Source organism: Myxine glutinosa, chromosome 6 (genome assembly GCF_964187855.1).
Source record: "Myxine glutinosa chromosome 6, kmMyxGlut1.1, whole genome shotgun sequence".
Taxonomy (NCBI): domain Eukaryota; kingdom Metazoa; phylum Chordata; class Myxini; order Myxiniformes; family Myxinidae; genus Myxine; species Myxine glutinosa.
Window position 1 is genome coordinate 153,982,247 of NC_136266.1, and position 19,101 is coordinate 154,001,347.

At 46.4% G+C, this 19,101-nt stretch overlaps 1 protein-coding gene across 2 annotated transcripts in view; it reads left to right on the forward strand.

Annotated features, from left to right (window-relative positions):
• The window catches only part of ANKLE2 (ankyrin repeat and LEM domain containing 2), a 73,338-nt gene that overhangs the window by 17,673 nt on the left and 36,564 nt on the right, over nucleotides 1-19,101 (forward strand). For both annotated transcript variants that reach the window (XM_068118760.2, XM_068118761.2), the window contains exons 4-7: nucleotides 9,559-9,713; nucleotides 10,046-10,234; nucleotides 11,428-11,550; nucleotides 11,910-11,976. In XM_068118760.2, coding sequence (XP_067974861.2) covers nucleotides 9,559-9,713; nucleotides 10,046-10,234; nucleotides 11,428-11,550; nucleotides 11,910-11,976 — 534 coding nt within the window. The remainder of the gene's footprint in view (nucleotides 1-9,558; nucleotides 9,714-10,045; nucleotides 10,235-11,427; nucleotides 11,551-11,909; nucleotides 11,977-19,101) is intronic.

Below are 19,101 nucleotides of genomic sequence, written 5' to 3' on the forward strand. Positions count from 1 at the left end.
GATCACATGGCTCCAAGGCCACAACGTATTCGGGCCTGGTTGCACTTGCCTGGGCAAGTCCTTGCCAAATCACCACTGTGCCTCCAAATCATTTGTGCCTAATTTCAATCTCACAGTTCCATGGCCTAAGATAGGTGTAGTCGCTCTGGCTTGCAAAAACAACCTGTGTTCTGTCAATAAAGTGATCCTATTCAATATAAAGACAAAAAAAAAAAATGTCTGCACTTTCAATATGCAATATTCTATATATTGCAATGCAATATGCAATATGCAATAATGTCTGCAATATTCAATATGTCTGCACTTTATTCAAGACCACGTCGTGATGCGTCTCACATTTCCAAAACATTTGCACAGAAAATAAAACAGCAAACCATGGCACGGTGTGGAGTACTGTCACCTCAGGTGAGTGGATGTAGATGGTGCGAGGAGATTTCAATCCTATCTACCTTCTAAATGACTTTAACACACTTTACACTACCCGGGGTCTTTCCCTGCCAATCCATTGGCCATCTTACACTCTATGCGGTTTTAAGAACCAAACTCTCATTGACCAAACTGTGGTGCTCATCAATATGGGGTCTCACTCTCCCGATTCAACTCCCTGTGCCTTTGCACAATTTCGGAGCTGGGTCGTATGGCTCTACCAGCAGGTCTACCTACCTGCGCACCTCCACCACTGAAGTCACCACCCGAGCCTGCCATGCTCCTTACCACTACCCTAAATTGGGGAAGGCCCCTCCTGGCTCTCTCACCCCTCTGATGCCCTCTCTGGCATTGGGCTACCGGGTCCTTCTCCTGGATCCTCGGGCCCCGCTGAACACTACTCTGACTGGCTCCCAGAGCCTACCTGCGGCCTCACCTGGCCGACAAACTACCAGTGGTGGAGTGCCCGAATAACCATACGTACCAATTAAGCCCACACGCCCAGCCATTTCCACAGACTCGTGCACCCATCTAAGCACCTCCTTGCCACTACCTGCACCACAGATGCCAATATCCAACCACAATTTACCTATACCCTCTACCTAACTCTTAAACTACCCTCCCCGGGTATTCGTGATGGGGGTCCATCCTCCCCTTACACTCCCTTCGCACCAACCACTCCACTCCACAGTTTCCACCACACTCACTCCACACCATCCATTCCATACTCCATGTATTCCAGATCATTTATTCCTCACAACCATGCTCACCTGGATTTGCACACCTGTGCCCACACACCTGGTGCCACCTGCACCCTCCTTCCTCCCAGGCTTCTTCATTCATTCAATACACTCACAATCACCTCACACTTTTCACAGTACACTGCTCCATACACTTTCAATTCTCCAAACCATTGCCTCAGGCACCCAAATTCTCCCACGCTCATACACACATCTCTCCCGAGCATTGCCCAGCAATTCCTCATTTGTCCAACCTCAAGATTCTCACACGCAATGCCTCAACATTAAGATTCTCACACACACCATCATCTGATCTACCTGGTGCCCTGCTAAAACTCGCGCTTCCCCGTCGCCCCTTATATTATCGCGCTCCTTCGTCGTTATAATCCATCTAATCTATTCTACGTCCCCGACTACCTGTACAATGTCGCTACTTAACTCTACCGTTACCTATGGTCATTTTTCTAGATCCCTATACATTATCCAAACCCTCCCTCGGCGAGCTTACACTGCCATAACCCCAGAGCTAGTGCTCATGTGCCCGGGTGATGTGAGGGATGGTGGATTTACCATCCTTGCACATCGGGCATCTCCCACTATAAATTTTGCCCATCCAATTTTCTGCCAATCAAATTGGCCAATCATTTGCCAATCAATTCACCCATCGAATTTGCCAATCCTATTCACTATTCTCAATTTCGGATCCAAAACACTATTACCATCACAGTCCACTATATCTGAGCCTCAGTGCGTCACCTCATTAAAACTCGGCTTCGCAAAGCCGAGCAATGAATTCAGGTGGTTTGTCTACCGTAGGTTGGGTCCGTCCGGCATTTACGATTCTGGGGAGGCGGCATGCTCGGCCCGAGATTCCACGCACCATCTCGGCGCGGACCCTTGCGGTCTCCGGGCCGATGACCGAAGCTCGCCCGGTCGGAACCCCGTCCCCGCCAGGGGGCGAAGGTCCGACCTGGCCCCCCTCCCCCGGAATCGCGCCGATCGCCGCTCTGACGCGGCACCAACCATTCAGTGCGGGACCCGGCCCAAATCGTGCGCAACGCTCCGAAGAGCGACGCGCTTATGGTCCCGGCCGGTCCTCGCTGCAAACAAAGCGCACCGCGCACGGAGTGCTCGCGTCAGCTATCCGTCGCCCTAAACGCTGCCCCGGTCAACGTCGATGCCTTACTTGCATGCTCACTCGCATACGCGACCCCTTTCACACTCATACATCCCATGCACTTCGTCAATTCCACCACCGCACTCCCTGTTACACACCACACCTCTCGCGCACCCTCTTGCGCACACTCGCCGTTCACACACTTCCTCAACACACCTCCTCGCGCCCACTCCTCGGTCACATCCTCTGTGACAACCATGGGTGTGCACTCTTCTGCACACCCAATCACGCGCTTCACCACCAACTCAGGTGTGCATTCTCGCACACTCTCTCCCATTCCCAGTGTGCATTCTCGCACCCGCTCCACCACCAACTCACTCTCCGGGTCACTCTCACCCTCGCGCGTACACTCCGTATCGCTCTCACTCTGTGTCACACTCCGTACACTCCGACGTGCATTCCCGCTCGCACTCGGTTTTACTCCCACACTTTATAACACACTCACTCGCCGACGCACACTTTTTCCTCACACGAGTGCCATTATCTCTCACACCACGCACCACGGACCTCCCACAAACGTCCAGGTACCATGTCGACCCCAATCGCGCGACAATTCTTTTCGCGCCAAACAAAAACCTCTTAGCACCATACACAGCCCTTCTCACCTGGGGGATTCTTTCTTCTTCCTCCTCGCTCCGACACCTGCAAATCTTTATAAGGATTAAGCACGGCACCATGATGCGAATTCAGACTTTGTACCATTTCCATTCCTCCCTGCCGCGAGTGCTCTTCTACGTCTGCGGTCTGCTCAAATGCAATTTCCACTGTTGAATCCGCTTTTTCTTTATTCACCTCGACGACCGCTGGCTTTCATAAAATTTTCTCTCCTTCCTCAGCGGTCGCCGGCTTCCCTATACCCCGGGTCGCGATCTCTATACCCGTCATTTTAACCGCGCTTTGCTCCGACTCGCTCAACCTGTGCTCCTCGACCCGCGTTACCCCGTCGCGCACCCTTGGGACCTGCTCGCCCAACTCGCGGTCAATATTCTCCCTCATTTTTTTTATTCGGTCACCCATTCTGTTTTCCATTCCCTCTCTATCGGCCCTCATTTCGTCCGTTATTGCTTCAGTTTGGTCTCCCAATTGCTCAAGTTGGCTTCCCACACTCATTCTCAGCATCGCGGTGAATTGCGTCACGACGTCCTCCACATCAAAGCCCGCTGGTAGTGTTACAGCGGGCGCGGCTACCGCGCGCTCGTGCGAGGTGCCATTTTGTGCGCCTCCAACCTCTTGCGCGAGGCCGCCATCTTGTGCGCCTGAAACCTCCGCTACCCAATGCGTATTGCGCTCCTCCTCCATGATTCTCAATTCCTCCCCGGGGTCCTGGGTCGATTCTACCCCCGCTTCTATCTCCCCTACCGGCATCCAGTCACCTTGATCATCCATGGCACGATTTAAATTTAGGATGTTAATTAAAATTTCGGCCACTGGTAATTTTTGACCCAATTTTTTTAGACGTTCTTAAAAATTTGGTTCGGGTCCAAATCCCACTCCTGACACCAATTGTTATGGAAACGGACTACGGCGCTCCCCTTAGCGGGGGGGGGGGGGTGGGGGGGGGTTAATCCCCCTTCTATTTGCACTGGCCGTCTCCGATCCTGAAGCTACCCCGCTGCCCTGTGGGGTGGGATTGCCCGACGCGATTGGTCAAGGGAATTCCCGTACGCCTCCGGCAATCCCTCCACAAGGCAGGTGGGTAACTCCGCTCGAAACCACGGACAAGATGTTATTTTGCCGAGCGGTTTTAGCAGCCCGCGGTTCGAGCCATTAACAAAGACTAAACCCGATTCATATGCGTTGGCCGAAATCGTGCCACAGGAACTCAATGTGGAAACCTCTAAAACGAACGGATGTGAAGGAAAGAAGGCAAAGGTAGGAAGAACACAGGTATTTATTACTAATTATTGTACAAAACCAAAGAAACCAAGGGAGAAGGAAAGAAACGAAAATAACTTACAGAAGAAGAAGAAGAAGAGGAAGAAGACACAGTGCAATTCTTATAACAAGCTTAACTGAAACCCCAGACAACACAGACAGACAGACGACAGTCAGACTTACACGAATGGGGAATGAAGGCAGGAACGAATGGTTGGAAGGGGAGGAAGGTTCAGGTGGGACTGCAGAACGGCCGGGCCGGGAGCGAGCAGCCGCCGACTCCCCACCCTCGGGTCCACACCGCCGGGATGCTCGCAGCAACGCGTCGGAGCTTGTCGTGGCAAGGCTGGTTGGAACAGCGTCTCCCTTGAACTCGTACTCCCGCAGGTTGCGCGTCTCTCTTGAAAGGACTCTCGATTCGGGCTCCTTCAATTCTCTCGTCCTTCACACACCTCTTGAAGCAGTCCCTCTCAACCTCCTTTTATGAGGCGCGTCGCGATCAAACCGCTGGCCTTTTGGAAAATGCCCATCGGTGAGCTCGCCTCGGCCTTGATTGGTCGCGAGGGCTCACCGATCCCGCCCCTTGATGAGGCGTTGGCAAAGCCACGCCTTGTTCCTGGCGCTTGGCTGACTCCTCCCGATGACGATGGGCGGGCACGCCCTTCTTCCCCGAGTTAGAGCACATGGCATGGCGGCGAATGCAGTTGGCAATTGCGGTTGGCAATATAATTTCTTGGGCAATTAAAAAAGGGATTCTACCTTATTTGATTCGGTGCAATGCAATGAACTTGTGGAAAAACAGAGCCTTATACTGACATATAATAATGAGATAACTATTTAGAAGGAAGCCTATGATTTGCTACGTGTATGCGATGGACTAGCTAAAGGGACGACCTTTGACCTTTACCAATTGATGGAGGTATTTACAAAGAATTACTATTTACAGAGGGTGATATTTACAATAATTACACCAAGTGCAGGGTTTTCAAATCCGCAACAATATATATGGACTTCCGCTTCCGGTCCGCTCGAGCAAGGAGGCTTGCTTCGATCTCTCCACAGCATCGAAGTCCTTTCCAAGGGTGTGGTGCTGACCGGGCCGCCGTGGTGTTCGCATTACAGCCCGACTGAATATCGTCGCTTCGTGGCTGCTTTCCGCCGCCGAAATCCAGCGCGGCTTGGGCGATTCTGCCTCTGTTTGGAGAACACCCAGCGAGGCCTTCATTGGGGCCGAGCGAACAAGGCTTCCACTGCCGAAATCCAGCGTGGCTTGGGCGATTTTGCCCCTGTTTGGAGAACACCCACCGAGGCCTTCATCGGGGCCAAGCGAGCAAGGGCGTGTCGGGACCTTGTTCGCGCCATTGATCGAGTGGTTCGCACCAACCGGAGCTGTTTTCGGATGACGTGCTGATGTCCTTGGACTTCGCGCCAAGCTCTGGGCCGACCGGGCCGACGTGGTGTGTGGTGCTGATATTTTGAGAGGCTTGATTTAATACCCCAACCTCTTAACCCCACATTTTCTGCTACCTCGCCGTTATTATTTGCTAGTATTTTTTTAGTGAAAGCCCACAATATATTATATCATTATATATATGTGCATATATATATATGGACTTCCGCTTCCGGTCCGCTCGAGCAAGGAGGCTTGCTTCGATCTCTCCACAGCATCGAAGTCCTTTCCAAGGGTGTGGTGCTGACCGGGCCGCTGTGGTGCTGACCGGGCAAACGTGGCGTGGTGCTGACGGGGCCTCCACAGCCATGATGCCCTCTCCCCGCCCCCAGAATTTCCATGTTTTAAACGTTTCCCAATGTTTACCCTGGATTACAATAGGTACACCGTATCCCTGCGTGTGTGTCGTAAGAGACGACTAAGAGGGTTGGCGTCAGGAAGGGCATCCGGCCATAAAAACATTGCCTCAAAAAGAGAACCATGACAATTACAACTACATATGGGCAGGGTACAGCCCGAAGTGGAGATCGGTTTCTGAGGTTTGGGACATGGAATGTCGGGACAAGGACAGGGAGATCAGGAGAAGTGGTGGAATTATTGGTCAGAAGAAGAGTGGACATATGTTGTGTGCAAGAGACGAGATGGAAGGGAAGTGGTGTGAGAATGGTGAAGGGTAGGCAGGGACAGAAATACAAGTTTGTGTGGCAAGTGTGCCTGGAGGGCATGAATGGTGTTGGTGTCATGTTTTCTGAGGAGGTTGTAGACAGTGTGGTGAGGTTGACCAGAGTGAGTGATAGGTTGATGATGGTGAAAATGATGATTGGAAAGCTCTTGGTGAACGTCATCTCGGGATATGCTCCGCAGGTTGGTCGGAGCGATGAAAAGAAGGACAAGTTCTGGTGTGCGATAGAGAAGCTGATGGAAAACGTGAAAGATGAGGAAGTTGTTGTGGTAGGAGGAGACCTAAATGGACATGTGGGAAGGAGTATGGATGGTTTTGAGGGAGTTCATGGGGGTTACGGATATGGTGTGAGAAATGGAGAAGGTGAAAGGATTTTGGAGTTTGCTGATGGAGCTGATTTGTTGATTTGTAATACTCAGTTCCAGAAAGAGGATAATAAGCTTGTTACATACACGTCAGGTGGGTCGACGACAACCGTTGACTACCTGATGGTGCGTAGGCGAGATAGGGGGCACCTTCGGCACACAAAGGTGATCCCGGGGGAGCAGGCTGTTTCACAGCACCACTTGGTTGTCTGCGACATAAGGGTGAAAGGTGCGAGGAGAGCTCGGCGTGTGAAGTACCAACCGAGAATGAAGGTGTGGAGGTTGAAAGAGGTGACAGTAAGGGAGGCATTAAAAGAGAGGCTGAGTAGGGTAGAGGATGATGTGGTTGAGCTTGAAAGTGGTTGGATGTCAATGAAAGCTAGTCTGTTGGGAGCCGTTGGTGAGGTATGTGGATGGACAAAAGGACCACCGAGGCACTCGGAAACATGGTGGTGGGATGACGAAGTTGGAAAGAGGATTGACGAGAAGAGGAAGAAGTTCAAGGAGTGGCAGAAGGCGAAGGGTACGGGAGCAGAAACAGCAGAGCATGAAAGTTATCAGGCAGCCAAGAAGGCTGCAAAGAAAGAGGTAGCAAAGGCGCAGGAGGCATGGAGGAAAATGTTCGGAGAACGCTTGGATTCGGAAGAGGGTCAGAGAGCAGTATTCAGGATTGCAAAGCAGATAGCGAAAGAGAGGTGTGATGTGATGGGGGTGAGTTGCTTGAAGGATGAAGTGGGACAAATTGTTGTGGACCCAGATGGAAATAAAGGAAGATGGAAAAGATATATGGAAATGCTGTTGAATACAGAGAATGAATGGGATGGCAACATAGAGAGTAACCCAGTTTTAGGACCGGCAGAGAAGATAACTGAGAAGGAAGTTGAGGAAGCGATAAAAGCAATGAAGAGTAGAAAAGCGGGAGGGCCGACGGGAGTTGTGGGAGATATGTTGAAGGCAGCAGGAAGTTGGGGTGTGAAGAGAATGACAGAGATCTGTAATCTGGCGGTGAAAGAAGGCCGCATTCCAGTGGATTGGGAACTGAGTACCCTCGTCCCTCTATACAAGGGGAAAGGTGACCCTCTAGAGTGTGGCTCGTACCGAGCGATAAAGTTATTGGAGCATGGAATGAAGGTATTGGAAAGGGTGTTGGAGAGGAGGATAAGGAAGAAAGTGAAGATCGACAAAATGCAGTTTGGATTTACCCCAGGAAGAGGAACGACAGACCTGCTTTTTATTGTGAGGCAGTTGCAGGAGAAGTACATGGAGAAGAGGAAGAAGTTGTTTCTTGGGTTTGTTGATCTGGAGAAAGCATTCGATAGGGTTCCACGCAAAGTATTGACATGGGCAATGAGGAAGTTAGGAGTGGAGGAATGGTTGATCAGAGTAGTGATGGCAATGTACAAAAGAGCGCGCACAGCTGTAAGGACGAAGGACGGGAACAGTGGTGAGTTTGAGGTGAAGGTGGGAGTGCATCAGGGGTCAGTACTAAGTCCACTACTATTTGTAGGTGTGATGGAGGTGCTGGCTCAGAACGTAAAGGAGGGTTTACCGTGGGAGTTGTTGTATGCAGATGATCTGGTGTTGATTGCGGAAAGTATGGATGGATTGAAGGAAAAGATGAACAAGTGGAAGGAATGTATGGAGACAAAAGGTCTGAAGGTGAATATCGGAAAGACGAAGGTGATGGCAAGTGGTAAGGCATGTGGTGAGGTGTAAAGAACTGGGAAGTGGCCCTGTGCTGTGTGCAGGAAGGGTGTCGGAGTAAACTCCATTCAATGTACAATGTGCTCTGCGTGGGTTCATCAAAAATGTCGTGGTCTGAGAGGGTCATTAACCAGTGTGGCAGCTACATTCAAATGTAAGGTGTGCACAGAGGGAGCTGCCGATGGAGGAAATGTTGAGTTGGATCTTGGAGATGGCGTGAAGCTGGAAGGTGTGAAAACATTTTGCTACCTCGGAGACATGCTGAATGGAGACGGTGGATCAGACTCGGCAACGGTTGCTAGAGTGAGATGTGCATGGAAGAAGTTTCGGGAACTGAGTGGCGTGCTGATGAGGAGGGGAGTGTCGTTGAAGCTGAAGGGAAAGGTGTATGCTGCATGTGTGAGAAGTGTTATGATTTATGGGAGCGAGACATGGGTAATGAACGTAGAGCAGCAACGAAGGTTGGAAAGGGTGGAAATGCGAATGGTTCGATGGATGTGCGGAGTATCGTTGAGAGAGAGGAAGACAAATGATGAATTGTGAAAAATGATGGGAATAGAGCCTGTGATTGATGCTGTGAAGAGGAACGGGTTGAGATGGTTTGGTCATGTGTTGAGGAAGGATGAAAGTGACTGGTTGAGAAGAGTGATGGAAATGAATGTAGAAGGAAGTAGAGGACGGGGAAGACCGAGAAAGACTTGGCTTAAGATGGTGGAAGAAGAAATGCGGGCAAGGGGGTTAACAAGGAGAGATGCAGAAAATAGGGCAAGATGGAGAAGATTGTCATGGGGACCGCAATGCTAACCCCCACTCTAGCAGGGAAAATGGCCTTAAAATGCATGTTGTTTGTTTGTTGTTGCACGTCCTTTCTGCCTGAATGGATGCTGCATGTGATTTAATGAGTTCATTATATACCTTGACACCTCCACACTACCTGAATGGCTTCTACACTCCATGTTATGTGATGAATTCATTATTTACCTTGGATGGATGCTACATGTTATGTGATAATTTAATTTGGCAATTGTTGCTTAACACACATTTAGTCCACATTGTTGATTTGATACAAATTTTCATTTTGTGTTAATTTGTGTATTCCATTTATTGATCTGATGGTTCTTTTTTCTTCTTTCATGAAGAACGAGGCAATTCATTTTCTACTCCAAGAGTGCAAGATCTCACTACAAAGCTGCGCCGAGCTGCAGAGCGAGGGGACATTGATGAACTGGATTTCCTTGCATGGAATAACCCGTGCTACCTTATTGGACCTGGAGATGTACCCACCATTGTGCATGTATGAAAGATGATATCGACAGATAGTTGTAAAATCAAGTTATTTTGCCAAAATTCACTTGTTATGCTGTTGCAGTTAAATTGGTGAAGGTTATTTGGAATTGCATAGCGATGAGAGTTTTCTCCTCTTGCATGAGCCCCTCGACATCTATTTTTATGAATAAATCTGTCGTCGTGGTGGGACTGTTTGGTCATAAACATTTAATGAGAGGTTTGTGGCAAGTTCAACATTGCATTTCAATTACTGACTGAAGCATCTGGTTTTTATACCTCCCACCCATCTTCCCAACCCCTCACCTCCACCATAATTTATTTCCTTCAACCATCCCTTAGGAAGGCTGTCATTACAACACATTGCATGTTGCAGCCAAAGCTGGACAAGCTGATTTCATTCACCACCTGCTGTCGCTGATTTCTCTTCCAGCCTTTCTCGCTCTTGCTTTCCCCACCAACTCGTCTGTCTCCAGAGAACAACGTGCGACTCGGCTTACGGACCTCTATCTGAACACACCAGAGAAAGGGGTAAATATTGCGTTGTTTGTGTTTCTCTTGTTGTGTCGATCGTCAGGATTTCCTTTTCTTAACTTGCAACACCGTCTTGCTGCTACGATGCTTACCAATGACTAACATTCATAAAAGGGCCTTTTTCAAGATTATTTAGTTGATATTGTAAAATTGATTTTGCTTCCTTGGTATTTAGCTCACCCGGAACAAAAATGGTTCAGGGGACATATTAGCTTCGGCGGCGTCCGTCAGCCAGGCAGTCAGGCTGTATTTGAACACTGAACTTCTTGACTACAATCTTCATCACCTGTGATGTACCAAAGTTTGTTCATGACATTTAAAAAAAATCAGGGGTTTACCCCCAAAAATTGGTATTTACTTTCCTCTCGGTTACATATTTCATGGGTCATCCATATGGGGATAAAAGTTTGCATAAAGATTGGTCATTGGTCACATGGTTTGGTAGCCATATTGGATTTAAGAATAAAACTTAAAAAACCTATTTCTCTGAAACTGCTTATCCGATTGATACGAAACTTGGAACACATGTTTGCATTCCTATGGGGGAAAATATTTGTAAACGATGACATCATCAGTCATGTGGTTTGGCCGCCATCTTGAATTTAAACAAAAAATTATATAATCTTTTCCGGGGTACTGCTCAACGGATCAATGTGAAATGTCATACATATGATCAACTACTGATGTGGGAAAGGTATTCATAAAACTATGATGTCATCAGTCATGTGATATGGTGGCCATCTTGGTTTTAAGGAAAAGCTTTAAACATCTTTTTTCCAGAACTGCTGAACGGATCAATACGAAATTTCATAGTTATGATCAACTCCCCATGAGGAAAAATGGTTCTAAGCAATGACATCATCAGTCAGGTGGTATGGTGGCCATCTTGGATTTAAGTAAAAAATTGAAAATCTTCATCTCAGAACCACTTAACCGATCTAAACCAAAATTTACAGATATGATCGACTACCCATGAGGAAAATTTATTGAAAATGATGTCATCAGTCATGTGGTATGGCAGCCATTTTGTCTGGAAGCCGATCATCACTGCTCACAGTTCTAGTTCTTGTTATTATTGAAAGCACACACATTCTTTTCTTTTTTTCCCCTTTCTTCCAACTGTTATGTTCTTACATTATTCCCTTCCATTGGCATCGACTTTCTTTTCTCTCCTCATTTCTTTCTTCCAGAAATTTAACACTCCCTTGCACTTAGCTGCTGAATTTGGCCATCTCGCTGTGGTTCAGCTCCTCCTCTCCCATCCGAGCCTTGTCTGGGAACCCCGCAATCGTTGGGGATCCACCCCTCTACAGGTACACGCCTCATTTTCATCAGATGATTAATCATATATTTTGGCTTTTTCTTTATTTTAGCAATGACCATATTTTGAAAGGTAACTGATTTATTACATTTTTTACCAGGTAACCTGCTTCTGGTTCAGCGATCATGATTTATTGACTGGCTTTCCTCCTGTTTCTGGTCTTCACTTTCAAACATTCTTTTTTCAAAGATTTTATGGGAGGGTGTGTTTCAAAGCTATAAGTAAAAAATGCAAATCCCTCAATCAATGTGTTGATTTTATATATTATTATGAGCCTAATTTATCTGGACTTTTTGCAATTATCTTCACTTTAATCACAGTAACATGATGTTTTTTCAACCCAACTTGAAGGTTATTTGTTCAAGAAGAGAAGGTGCTTCAGAGAGTTTGCGAGGACAATTGAAGCAATGTTTTGAAGGTGAGAAAAGGGTGTTATTCGTGAGCATGTGGGAGATGTTTTTTTTTTTATATCAAAGGCAAAGGTCATGCAAAATAATGTTTTCACCCCTGTCTGTCTGTCTGTATGTAAGCAGGATATCTCAAAAAGTTGTGGACGGATTTGGATGAAATTTGGTAGACATGCTGGATGTGTGACAAGGACGAATTGATTAGATTTTGGTGAAGATCTGTATCTGAATGCAAGAGGTTTAAAAAAATTCATTCAAGTGATTCTTCATCATTGAAGGATGGGGTCAAAAACGATATATAGCACGATATTTCAAAAAGATATGGATGGGCTCGGACAACTTGGTTGACATGTTGAGTGTGTGACAAGAACAAGCCGATTAGTTGTTGTTTTAGGTCCGATGCAGATTCGGCATGTCATTGTAATACAAAGCTCTGGTGTTGGGCTAGCGGCTAGGGTGCCAGCTTAGGATCCTAGGATCCTGGGTTCGAATCCCGGTCGATCGCTGAATTAACGCCAGGGGGGTTGACTCAGCCTGTCATCCTTCCGAGGTCGGCTAATTGAGTACCAGTTCACTGGTAATTCCCTGCTTGTCGTAAAAGGCGACAAAAAGGGTTGGCGGCAGGAAGGGCATCCGGCCGTAAAAAACATTGCTTCAAAAAGGGGACCAAAAAAACAACAACAACCACGGTCCCCGAAAAAGGCCAACCCCCGCTTTGCGGGGAAAAATGGCCTCTAAAGGTGTTTTTATTTATTTATTGTAATACAAAGCGTAAACTGTTCAGCGCAATGGAGGTATGCGCTCTACCGAGTGTCGCTCTACTTAGTACTGTTTTATAGTCGTCATGCAATCGGGTCCTTCCACGAATGTTCCACTAAGTTCTACTAATGGTGACTTCCTTGCACATTTCAGTTCCGGTGATTATGTAGACGCAAAGGCTTTGCGATGGCTGGCCTCTGATCCGTATTGACCATGAATCGAATCCAGATCAAGACAACCCAAATGTTAAAATTGCCATCCGCAGGCTATGCAGGGGGTGCTGCATCGCAGAGCTTTCTATTCCTCATCCCCATTAACTTACGGATGTATATGCAAGATACAGCAGTGTATTTTTTAACTAACCTGGCCAAAATATAAAGGAACTCACCCAATAATCCAAGCAAGAATATAACATAATCCAAAGAATAATTCCTTTTTTATTTTTCACTGGCAATGGTACCCGACGTTGCTGGGAAATTCCGGGTCCCTCCTCCCATCCCTTCCTCTTCCTCCTCCCAACTACTCCTTCCGCACCAGGTGCGGGTGCCTCTGCTAGTTATATATATATATATATATATATATATATATATATATATATATATATATATATACACACACACACACACACACACACACACACACACACACACACACACACACACACACACACACACACACACACAATTCCATGAAGAAGGGGACATGGCATCAAAATTTAGAATTGTAATTTTGGGGTAGAAACTGGATTTATATGATAGCATATACACCAAAGTTCATGGAAAAGGTGTTTAGGATGTCCTCTCAAATGATGAAATATGTTTTTTTATCAATTTTGTGCTGTTGATGTGTTAACATGAAATTGTGTACTAAAATATTAAACAAATTTAAATCTTCCTTTAGTGATGAAGAAATTAGTATTTCAAGTAAACCTGAACATATTTATTTACAGTTGTGGGTTATTTACAAGCTGCAATAGTAAAACAAAAAATAATTATGGACTTAGTCCACAGATTTTAAAGGCTCTGACTCCTATCAACTCAATGTAACGTAACTAACCAAAACATCTAATTGTTTTTCTGTGAAGAAAAACCAAAGTCCTCAAATGTTGATATCTTCAAATTTCCTCCTATGCACAATTACTAATTTAAAAAAGGAGGTAAGAATCCTGAACATTGTAACATATTGAATCCACAACCAGTCAAAATCTGTAACGTAACTAACCACACTGTAACGTAACTAACCAACATTAAGTGATTGCAAATGCTCTTGAGTTGATATATGACAAATATTGGGTGAATGGAGTGATGTTGAAACACAAGAGGGCAGTGTGGCACACCTAATTACCCATAATGCATCTGAAAGCACAATCTTCACCTCTTGCATGGCTGCACATGTGCAACATCCATGAGGTGTGTTAAATCCATCAGCATCAACAAATGTTTCATCCAATTTTCAGTCGGCAACCAAAGTTGAGTACCGGTAAGTACTTACATGTTTTATTTTCCTGATAATTGAGTTTTTCACAAAATGAAATATGATATTAAATGAAAAGTGACCTAGATGTATTACTAGCATTAACTGCACTGTAAATAGTCAATGATTAAAACCACCCATATATGGGGTGACGGGCACATGCTATGTTGAGAAATAATTAGTTGAAAACATTGAGTGTATGAGTGTTTTATTTTTTTCACTTGTACCTACATTTGAATTTGTTCAAACTCATATTTCCAATCTTATTCCTTGTTCTCTCCACAGACAATGCCTTTGACAAACAAAGAAAAACAGAAACGGTTTGTCGAGAGGCAGAAGGCAATGGGGAGGTATGAAGAAAAAAAAAAAAAAAAATAACCACCTTTAGAGGCCATTTTTCCCCGCAAAGCGGGGGTTGGCCTTTTTCGGGAACCGTGGTTGTTGTTGTTTTTCGGTCCCCTATTTGAAGCAATGTTTTACGGCCGGATGCCCTTCCTGACGCCAACCCTTTTTGCCGCCTTTAACGACAAACAGGGAATTACCAGTGAACTGGTACTCAATTAGCCGACCTCGGAAGGATGACAGGCTGAGTCAACCCCCCTGGCGTTAATTCAGCGATCGACCGGGATTTGAACCCAGGATCCTTGGATCCTAAGCCGGCACCCTAGCCGCTAGCCCAACACCAGGGAGGTATGAAGATTACAAGAAGAAAAATGCATCTGCTGTCATGAAATGTCGTGATAAGAAAAAAGCATCAAGAGAGCTTGATGCCAAAACAGGAGAAGAATAAACTAGATAAACAGCGGAGAGAAGCTACTCGAAAGCGAGTGTCTAAGCACCGTCAGCTAAAGAGAGAGAAAAAAGCTGCTTCTTCGAAGGAAGATCTGCCTTTCCGTAGTGCTCAGGCATTTGCAAAAGCAACAGCAAGGGCCTGTCGTGTGATAAGATCAGCACTTCCTGATACACCAAGACGCCGGAAAGTCATTTGTCGCAAGTTGTATGACAATGAAATAAGAGGAACACCTTCAACACCACCTAAGCCTGCAGAGACTGCCAGTGTCAATCCTTGAGCCCTCTGTACAGACACTGCAAGAATTGTCCAAGATTTCTATGAGAGGGATGACATAAGTCGCCAGGCCCCGGGGCGAAAAGACGTAGTCACCATTCGGGAAAAAGAAGGTAAAAGAAAAATGCAAGCTCGGCACCTAACTTCGTCTATAAAGGAGACATATGCTCTCTTTCGTGAGGAATATCCCAATGTACAAGTGGGCAAGTCAAAGTTTGCTGAACTCCGTCCAAGTCACGTTCTCCTCAGCTCCAAACTTCTCAGTTCTCCTCAGTTCTCCTCAGCACCATGAAAACGCAATCTATGCCATCAATGCACTCCACAAGGCTGATGCAGAATTTCCATCATATTCACACAGTCTCCCAGCTACCTTTCTTTGTCAGCAGCCGTCAAGGAGATGTTGGATGAATGAGTGCCCAGATTGTAAGGATGCTGCTGGATTCAAGAAGGCCTACAGCTTTGAAGACTCCTTGCATGATCCATGTACCTGGCTTATCTGGAAAACAGATGCGGATGTGAGGATGAAGAAGGTAGAGGAAGATGGAACAGTGGGAGATCTGGTGCAGCACATATGCAAAATCCTTCCTCAATTCCTCGTACACTGTCTGGTGAAGCGAGAGCAGGCAGCAGCTTACAGTGCTGAGCGTGAGAGAGCTGGTTCAGAATCCAATGATGGCAAGACAGCATTGCTGCAAGTGGATTTTTCTGAAAATTACACTTGCGTATCGCAGGACGAGATCCAGAGTGCCCACTGGAACCAGCGACAAGTCAGCCTCTTTACAGCAACAATGTGGCACTCAGGATCTCTGCACTCTCGTGTCATTGCTTCCGATGACCTGACACACTGTAAGGACACCATCGTTGCCTACATGGACATGCTGCTAGAAGAACTACCAAAGAGTGTGATGTCCCTTTCTGTATGGTCTGATGGACCAGCTTCTCAGTTTAAGAATCGATTCATTGCATCTAGCATTGCAGTTCTTGAAGAGAAACACAAGATCAAAATTCACTGGAATTTCTTCTGCACTTCCCATGGAAAGGGTCCGTAACGTAACTAACCGTAACGTAACTAACCATGTTTTTTGGGCCATACTTAAAACTAAACGGAATAAATGTAATAAATCATATGTCAAAACATGTGCCAGGATGCCAGAAATACCATAAATATTAAATTTTGTCTGAGGCTTATTCCATTTGAGCAATCTCTTTTGCCAAAAACTTACGTTTTTTCGCCATGTCCTTTTCGTGTAACGTAACTAACCGAAATTAAAGCTTCAATTTCAACACCCAAATGATGTGTCAAAATGTTTTGATTATTATGGTGTAATAGGTCTAGGTACAATGTACAAACAACACCAAAATGAACAAGTCAGTCATAAACATTTTCTTCTAGGGGCCAAAATGAGAGTGCAGCGTAGCTAAAAGTGTAACGAAACTAATCGTGGAATTTATATATAGACACAGCCGTCGGAACATATATATATATATATATATATATATATATATATATATATATATATATATATATATATATATATATATATATATATTTTGTATACTGAATCGAGGCTCGTGAAAGAGCTAACATTTACTTCACAAACAAATCAAGCAGACAAACAAAATACCCAAAAAGAGGGAGCGGAAGACAAGATGGGGAGAGAAGGGGAATCGCACAAACACAACATCCGAGAGCAGGGAGATGTGTGGAAGGGAGAGGGCCCGGGGGGAGGAGGCAGGGGAGGGGGAGGGAGAAGTATAAAACACAAGGACACCAAGGACTTCCTGGACAGAAGTTGGTATTTCAAAAAAGTGGAATTGGGGTGAAATTAGCGGGGGTAGAAAAGATCAAGGTTTTGGATGGGGGAAGATAAGAGATGGTGGTGAACAGCTGTTTTAAAGACTTGGAGGGTGGAGTGGGATTGAAGAGAGTGAGGGAGTTTGTTCCACAGGCGGGAGAAAAGAGGAATGAAGGAGTGAAGGTGAGCAGAGAGTCTTGATTTTCGCAGTTTAACCATAAGAGGGTTGCAGGCAGATCTTGTGCGACCTGTAGGAATATTTGCGGGACAGAGCCCAGAGAGAGCTGGGGGGGGGGGGGGGCAAGGCCAGAGAGGAGTCGGTAGAAGACGGAAAGACCACCAACCTGCCTGCGGTGAGTGAGTGAGAGGCCCTTGGAGTTAGCTTCATCGCGGGAGATTCCAATGATTCTGAATGCTTTGGTTTCAACAGCGTGAAGGCGAGCTAGGTGTGAGGCAGGAGCACCAGCCCAGAGGGGAGAGCAGTATTCCATTGAGCTGCGGATGAAAGCCTTGTATGTGGTGATGAGCTCAGGTGTGCCAAGGAAGGACTTCGCATGACGGAGGATGCCCAGTCCGCGACTGGCTTTGGAGGCCAGATTTGAAATGTGGTTTTCCCAGGAAAGATCATGGCAGATAGTGAGACCCAAAAGCTTGAGTGACAGAACTTCTTGGAGAGGATTATTCAGAAAGTGGATGGGAGGGTTGTCCAGTCGGTCTTTTCGGAGAGACATCGTAAGAGTGTGAGATTTGTCAGGATTGAAAGACATGTTCCACTTGTTTGCCCAGTCTGTGATTTTGTCAAGGTCTGCAGAGAGTGAGGAGGCTGCAGACTGCCGATCTGAGGGATGAAGAATGGAGCGACAGAGAGTAGAGTCGTCAGCAAAGAGATAGAGAGGATTTTCAAGAGAGTCAGAGAGATCATTGATGAAGACCAGAAAAAGCACAGGGCCCAGAACACTGCCTTGGGGAACTCCAGCCTGAATAGGAAGAGGAGATGAGAGAAACCCATTCAGGGCCACACGTTGACCACGACTAGAGGAAGTCCGTCAGCCATGCGTGGAGATTTGCATGGATACCAAAAGAGGAGAGTTTGGTGAGCAGAGCGGGGTGCCAGACCGTATCGAAGGCACGTGATATGTCAAGGGAAACTGCTCTAATTTCCTGTTTGGCATTGAGGACCTCCATCCATTGTTGAGAAAGCAGAAGCAGCATGTCCAGAGTGGAGTGTCCAGGTCTGAAACCAAATTGATGATCAGAGATCAAGCCATTGGAGAAGAGGAAAGATTTCATATCTGAAGCAATGATGGATTCCATGACTTTGCTGATAATTGGGAGAAGGCTGATTGGTCTGTAGTTGCTGGAATCTGTTTTTGCACCTTTTTTGTGCAAAGCGGTGATGTTGGCAGATTTTCAAGCAGATGGAAGATGACCTTGAGCAAAAGAGAGGGTGAAGAGAACAGAGAGCGGGAGTGAAAGAGCGGAAGAACATGATTTTAGGACCCGTGGGCTGATGCCGTCAGGTCCAGTTGCAGAATCAGAGTCGAGGGTTGACAGAAACTTTTCCACCTTGTCAGGAGGAAAGGACACAGAGTCCAGGAGCAGCTGGGTACGACTGGGTACGGTGGGTACAGAGAGGGATGGGTTTGGGACACAAGATTTAGAGGCAAACACAGAGTTGAGGCATTCAGCTTTTTCACGTGCGGAGTCAGCCGTGTGGCCATTTGAGGTGAGGGAGGGGATGGAGGGGGAACAAACACCAGAAACAGATTTGACCAGACGCCACCAGGATTTGGAAGAGGGAGACAGATAAGAGAGTTCGGTCCTGAGAACGGAGAGATATTGTTTCCTGGCTCTCCTGAGGGTGGACACACACTTGTTTCGGGCTTTGTGAAAGGAAATGAGATTTCCTTCCGTTGGATTTGCTTTCCAGGAGACGAAAGCAAGTTGTTTCTGGGCAATAGCCTCACTACAAGATTCCATGTACCATGGACGGGAGGAAGGGTATGACAACTGAAGACGAGATGGGATAAATCTGTGCATGA